We start from the raw sequence: 7,228 nt of genomic DNA, 5'->3' as shown, positions 1-7,228 counted from the left end.
AAGATTACCAGTTTTGGGAAGTACATGACAATGTGTCAGCAAATGAGGTAAATTTACATTCACAATTGATTTTAGATCACTAGATTTTACTATTTTAGCTTGACATTTGGTACCATAATCACAGAAGTGATGTGGTTTAAGAGGAATAAAGCACTCTGGGGTGTGTGTGCTGTTTTAGGAAAATAATCAACAGTAGCTCCGCTTCATCTCACCACCCTGTCGTTCGTTATTTACCTATAACATCCCACCCCAAAGTGGTTTATTGCTCAACTATGTTTGAATGTTCATGTTTCTTACTGTCTTGCCAGCTTACTGGACTCGTCAAAACCCATTTATTGTAAGCCATGATACAGGCTGACATTTCTTGGAGTAAAAACACAAACAGTCGCTTAGTTATTTTTTTTGTCTCTTAGTTTTATTTCAGCAGTGAATATAAATGTGCCAAAATATTGCAACAGCAGAGTACAAAAAGGCTTAATTACTGTAATGATTTTAATTTCTTTTACTACTTCAGAAAGTTACACCTATATATAAATTCACTTCCTTCATTATTTCCAATAAACACCTCTCTCTCTCTCTCTCTCACACACACACACACACACACACATACACACACACACAAAAACACTAACACAGAGAAAAAACAGTGGCCTATCAGTTCTATCTATATTGAAAGCAATATCTCTGAGGGCCTTGATAAATAATCTCAATACAGAACTTCAGCATTGTATCCAAACAGAAGTTGAGGCACATTGGAAATTTATCAGTAATACAGCACATGAAAGTATGGATCACATTTTGGGATCAAGCTTAAATATCTTTTTGAAAATAACTTCAAGCAGATGATGCTATTGTTCATGAAAAAAAAAAAAAAAAAAAAAAACTAAAATAATTCTCTTAATATATTTTATCAGAGCCAAAAAAAAAAAAATAGTCAGTAGTACTAAAAGGGCTTAAAAATATAATGCATAGTTTCCAAACTATTATAGCTTACTATAAGAGAAAACGCACTTAAAAGTGTACTTTTGATTCTGTCCATGCCGTCTGAATGGTTTGGTCATGATTCATAATGAAATATGTTACACAGAATCAGGTTTATGTTTTATACCCACTGCAGCAAGGTACCTGAGGTACAACCAGGAATTAGCCACAACTCAACTCTGAGATGATACAAATTAAAATACTAGATATGGACACAGTGTCTATACCGATATAATGTCAATTTCACAAGATTAACAGTCTCGTTCTTCTGGCATTTGATGACTACACTCTGAGGATACGTGGATCTGCATTTAAGACTGATAAGCATCAGAAATTTTCAGCCACAGCATTGGAACAACTCTCACTGTACTAACTCACTCTGTGTCTATACTGACCACAGTGTCACAGGAATATGAGGGATTCTCATTAACATCCCTGAAATTAACAACTGAATTTACAGCTCATTTCAGACTCTCACACCACGCAGGGAGCTTCGAAGCCAGGCCGTGGCGTGGCACGCAAAAGGCAGCGCTTGTGCTTCATGGTGAGGCCGTACTCCGGGGTCATATCTGGCATCTCCCCTGGCATGCTGCTGAACTTTAATCTTTGGATAAGGATGGCGAGGAAGAGGAAGACCTCGGAGCGGGCGATGACTTCGCCCACGCAGCGGCGTTTGCCCAGGCCGAAGAGCATGACCTTCTCGGCTTCCATCTTGTTGAGCTCGGTGCCATCAGCGCTGAGGAAACGGTCAGGGTTGAACAAGGAAGGCTCTTTCCACATCTCCCTGTTGAATAAGAATCAATAAATCACATTAGATGACGCCATTTGGTGTCAAGTGCCATATCACATATTCGGGTTGCTAAGACATGCAGTACAAACATTTGCACAATTGAAATTCAATATTTGACGCTAAGCTGGTGTAGCAGCTCACTGGAAATGTTCCACATAAGTGACTAGAAAGTCATGAGTAGAGATCTTGAGCCTTAATGCATAAAGTCTGCACTTGGATTCAATTCTGATTGTTTCTAATGTGGAGCACATGACAAATCTGAAACTGTCACAATGACATCAGAGAAAAATTCCAGCTATGCCAATTGCTCTGCTTGCCAATCTTTCATCATTATTTCACAACTGCAGGATTTAATCATTCTCATTTCTCGAAAAGAACCGATATTGATAAAGTGTTGAACTTACGGGTCGTGGTTGATTTGCCACTGGTTAATGAAGACACACGTGTCTTTAGGAATGAAGTATCCGTTGAGTGATGTGTTTTTCGTGGTACTGCAAAAGATAACATATATTAATAAATATTATGTCTCTGTTCTGTTGTATGCTTGATTCTGATTGGTCAGTTAATTTTCTAAAATAGCAGCTCTGACAGCAGTCCCATCTGCAAGGTTTATATTCAGGTGCCTCTTCTAATGTGCATAGAATTTATAGTCCATGTAAATGGATTTAAAAATATGAATAATTGTTGATACGCTGAAGTTGTTTTTAACAAATTGGAAGGAGTCTCCAGTGTCAGAGCTTTGGAGCAATCAGAGGTAAAAGTGTAACTTTGAGTTTTCCAAGTCTTTGGGATTGAAAACTTTGGATAAAAAAAATATGATATGTCGTCTTTAATAAATAAATAAAGTATTAGCGTTGGCAACGCTATTCGTGCTGTCATTGGAAAGTAATCAACTTCTGGATAGTAACAGTAACTCTACTTCATTACACCACCTCATAGCTGAGTGAGTTCCGATAACAGCACATGCCATCATCTTTTTCTTCTTATGTAATGACTATTGCTTGAGTGTATCGAGCTTATATTACAGGATTTTATGCAAATATTTGAGTAACATACCAGTGTGGGATGGTGAAAGGAAGGAAGGAGGAATGACGGAAGATCTCCATGATGAAAGCCTCGAGGTATATCAGGTTGGTTTTGTCCACCAGGTGTGGGGTATTGTCCATTCCAACCTTCTCCTCTGTAAAAAAAAAAAGAAGAAGAAAAAGAAGGGCAGAGCTTAATGTTTTGAGCGTCTCATTTGATGACTCATCGGATGATTCATTGACTCATTACGTTCATTCACTCGCAGAACTGGAGTGTCTATTTTAAATTAGAGGATTATTTGCAGAATACACTGAGGTGATCCTTTTTGTGCTGTCAGTCACACAAATATTAACTTGACTTACTCAGCTCTTCATGCAGTCTCTCTTGAATCTCAGGATAAGCCACTAGGTACACAACAGACCAGGACAAAGCTGTGCTGATGGTGTCGAAACCTGTAAAGATATGCTGATGAGTGTGGGGCCATGCACGAAAACGCCAATGAGTGATTGCATTTATATATATTTGCACATATAGATTTTATCTCGGAAATATGAGTATTGGAAAAAAAAAACGTCTAAATGAATAATTCTTGATAATCCTTACTCACCGGCTCCAAAGAGGTCATTCACAATTCCCACTATCTTCTCATCAGACACCTGCAGATTTGAGTTCTCGTCCAGCCTCCTGTCCTCACAGTGATCAATGAGCGAGTCTGTGATATCACGAATGTTGTCCTGGAAACAAATTTGAAGACACAAGACAACATGAACATCCTGGATTTTGACAGAATCTCATCACACTGTTCGGGTTACAGCGACTCAAACAGGGCACGAACCTTATCGTATGTGTCGTAATGCTCTTTCACAATCTTCTGCAAGAACACGCTAAAGCGCCTGTTGATGTCCAGGAACTTCTTCATGCTCCTGCTAGGCAGGAGGCGCAGGAATGGAATGAAGTCGGACGGGTTTCCGCTGCCCACCACTTGGTTGAACTCGTCGCTCATGTTCACCAGGTTCACCAGCTCGTGGTCGTCGTGGCTGTAGCGGCGGCCGAAGCACATGCCGCAGATCACGTTAGCCACGGACACCACGATGTGACGGAAAGGGTCGAATCCGCCGTTGGCCTCCATGACGCTGCGCAGCCTCTCGATCAGGTACAGGCCCTCTTTGCTGATGTGTTCCTCCAGGGCGCAGGAGTACTCAGCACTCTGACCCTCGATTGTAGCAAATGAGCGCAGAGCATTATGGGCGAGCTTGCGACGTGTGCGCCATACACCTGCCTGGTCTGTGCTGAATGCCAGACTCTTCCCACCACTGATGAAGCGGAAGCTGTAGAGGTCAGGACGTCCGGCGAACTCTTCGCCCTGCTTGATCAGGGCCTGGCGTACCACCTCATTACCGCCCAGCACTGCCACTGGACGTGTGCCGATCTGGACCTGGAAAACTGGGCCGAATCGCTTGCTCATGGCCATCAAACTCAGGTGGGGGTTGCGTCCCAATTCCAGCACGTTTCCAATGAGAGGGAGAGGTTTCGGGCCTGGAAGTGGCTGCAGCCCTTCAGGGATTTTGGTACGAGTGACCCACAGGAGGAGATACACTGTGCATATTGTTATAATGGCCACGAGACTCTCTGACACCGAGATAGGGCCAAAAAATGGGATATCTCCCAGCACCATTTTTTATTTGCCTCAGGGAGAAAACACCTCAGAAGAAAGAAACTCTGAATGAGAGAGAGAGGGAGAGAGATTGCATATGTGTGTGAGAGAGAAAGAGGGATTGCAAATGAAATATTTCAAATACAACTTTCTGATTCAAGTCTTACAGACGCATTCTGTGCATAACTGCATATTCAGCTAAAGTGATTGCATTATTGCACTATGCATTATTCACTTTCTGCACAGCACTTAATCAGTGACCAGATTAAGAAACAGGCAGCGCGCGGCACTCATCAGACAAGCTTATCGCAGCTTCTCGTGCCTGACCGGCGGGGACAGAGAGCGCGCGCACTTGGATACGTGCCACGTAGTAAACGGGACTATTCCCTTTTTTCAAGATTAATAAAATATACATGCAAGAATAAAAGGGGAAAAAAAAAATCCTCACTGAAGAAAAGTAAGGCTTTCTTTTCTGGCTTGCCTTCTTTTTTTTTTTTTTTTTTTTTTAATTATAAGTATAAAATATCCTTACCTTTAAAGCAGAGCTCAGCTCGCAATGTCCAGCTCTTTAATGCTCTTTAATATGCTTCTTTTCTCTGATCAGGTCTGCTTCCAATGAAGTGCTATAACATTCGCGCAATGAATACAACGTTTTATAGAGGGGCTCTTGTGCTGATTGGGCGCTTGCCTTGTGACGTCACAGCGGCGGAGCTTTTGAGGTGCGAGAGTAGCAATTAGATGTGAATGGAGATTACAGGAGATCACAAGCGCGAGGAAAAGAAAGAAAGGTGTGTGTGTGTGTGTGTGTGTGTGTATGGGGGGGGGGGGGGTAATAACTTTTATGATTTCATCTGCTTTTATGACACGGATAATTAAGTTACCTTTGCAAGAAGCATAAAAAAATACAAGTTAATGCATAAATAAATCAAATAAAAATGTAAAAAAAATAAATAAATAAACCTTCATTCAATTAGGTTTTTAAAGATTTATTTAATAAATGGCTGAAAGTGTGAGAAATGTGAGGTGTTGCATCCAATTCAGAGAGCAAACATTGTGCTTTATATCATTTTAATGACTTCTACTTGTAGATAAAAATGTTAAGGCTTTATTTATTGCGCTTGTGCAATGATTTTAAAGGCTGTTCATGTGTGTGAAGTGGAGTGTAAGAGTTAATAACCGCTGTAAGAGTGAATCTGAATGGATCTCTGCATGTATCACGTGCAGGTCTGGTGGCTGTGCAGGCTGCTCGCCCTGTTGTGAAACCTGCAGTCCTCTTCTCATGTCTCTCCAGTGCACCACCGCCTTCGCGTGACAGCGACCGAGCAGATTGTATAGGAGCTGTCCCGCAGAGCCGCCGCCCCCCACCGCATTCTCACGCAAACCCCTGCATGGACCCCCACATTCAGGCGCGCGAGGGGCGGGACAACGCATTTCAAAGCACATATAGCCAATAGCACACAAGACACCCAGTGGACCAGAAAGAAATAATATTGTGCTATATACTACATATGTATGTGCATTTGCATAATGTAACTATTTATTTGAATGTATAAGATAAACATTCTGCTCAATACAATGCCAATAACAATGAATACATTTGATATATATATATATATATATATATATATATATATATATATATACACACACACACTCTCTCTCTTATAATAGGTGTTGCAGGAATATTCTCTATAAGTGTATACTTTTGCTAGTGTGTGAATGTAGGACAGACAGTATATTCCACATCTAGTATGCATAACACAAAAATGAACCTATGCACATATATTTTATAAAAAAAAAAAAAAAAACTCTAGGCTATATGCTCCTTTAAAATAGTCTGCAAGCTATAATATATGAGCTATAATTATTAGCTGTGAAAGCATATAGCTGGTCTATATCTTTTGCAAAAAATATTGGCACACAAAACAAATTATACTACTACTACTACTACAACTACTACTACTACTACTAATAATAATAGATAATAACATTTATAATAACATTTTGTTTACACTTCAGGGTCTCCAAGAACACTGTACAGATATATCAAAAGACTACTGCTACCACTTATAGTAATATTAAGGTTAATAAATAAATAAATAAATAAATAAATAAATAATAATAATAGTAATATATTTTTATTTATATGAAGCAAATCTCAAAGTGCTGCAGAGTAAAAATGGTAGATAAACTATATACCTATAAGGCAAAACTATTTAGAAGGCATTAAAATTATACTAAAATACAAAATGACAGCTCATTAAGATGATAAAATGAACTAATTGCATTAAAATGAATTGAATGACATTTTTATTCCAGAAAAAGGCACAGGAATGCGAATTAAGTATTAGGTGATAAAATATTAAATGGTGCACAGTGCTGCTGCTGCAAAAAAAAAGTTACACAGAGTTTAGAGTAAGCTTTAAGAAAAGAAAGCTCCTCTGTTTGCTCTTATAAAACTAATAATTGCATGCTTGATAGCCTGTGAGAGGTCCAGAGAGACAGCCACTTTCCGCAGCGCGCTGAGGATTGGCGTTACAAATCCTCGGAAATGTATTACACAAGCAGTAATTACCCGAGAGCCCTTGCGCAACACGATAGCACATTAAGGCGTATAGTAACGCGCGCACAGTGATCTGGATTTCCGCCCTGAGCGCTGCAGCAGGAGGTGATGAGTGAGCTGTGAACTTACTTAACCCCACGCCCTCCCCCCCCACCTCGCCCCGCCTCCTTCCGTGACCGGTCAGGGCAACTCCTCCTTCTCTCCCCCTCTCCCC

General features: G+C 40.3%; 1 protein-coding gene across 1 annotated transcript; it reads right to left on the bottom strand.

Moving 5' to 3' along the window:
• Positions 1–393: 393 nt before the first annotated feature.
• On the bottom strand, positions 394–5,127 carry LOC113534518 (cytochrome P450 1A1). Its single transcript, XM_034305420.2, has 7 exons — positions 4,984–5,127; positions 3,633–4,516; positions 3,405–3,531; positions 3,160–3,249; positions 2,828–2,951; positions 2,176–2,262; positions 394–1,765 (listed from the first exon to the last, which is right to left on the bottom strand). The coding sequence occupies exons 2-7, from the start codon at positions 4,470–4,472 to the stop codon at positions 1,456–1,458; spliced, it is 1,578 nt and encodes a 525-aa protein (XP_034161311.1). The 5' UTR covers positions 4,473–4,516; positions 4,984–5,127; the 3' UTR covers positions 394–1,455.
• Between the last annotated feature and the right edge of the window lie 2,101 nt (positions 5,128–7,228).

This window comes from Pangasianodon hypophthalmus, chromosome 6, assembly GCF_027358585.1.
Source record: "Pangasianodon hypophthalmus isolate fPanHyp1 chromosome 6, fPanHyp1.pri, whole genome shotgun sequence".
Classification (NCBI taxonomy): Eukaryota; Metazoa; Chordata; class Actinopteri; order Siluriformes; family Pangasiidae; genus Pangasianodon; species Pangasianodon hypophthalmus.
This window is presented reverse-complemented; position numbering and strand designations above follow the sequence as displayed.

What these genes read in the sequence shown, in the direction of transcription:
- LOC113534518 (XM_034305420.2), bottom strand. Translation starts at nt 4,472, where the DNA reads ATGGTGCTGGGAGATATCCCATTTTTTGGCCCTATCTCGGTGTCAGAG. An exon ending in ATTACGACACATACGATAAG is followed by an intron (nt 3,532 to 3,632) that starts GTTCGTGCCCTG and finishes ATTTGTTTCCAG; the next exon opens with GACAACATTCGTGATATCAC. An exon ending in TGGCAAATCAACCACGACCC is followed by an intron (nt 1,766 to 2,175) that starts GTAAGTTCAACA and finishes CTTATTCAACAG; the next exon opens with GGAGATGTGGAAAGAGCCTT.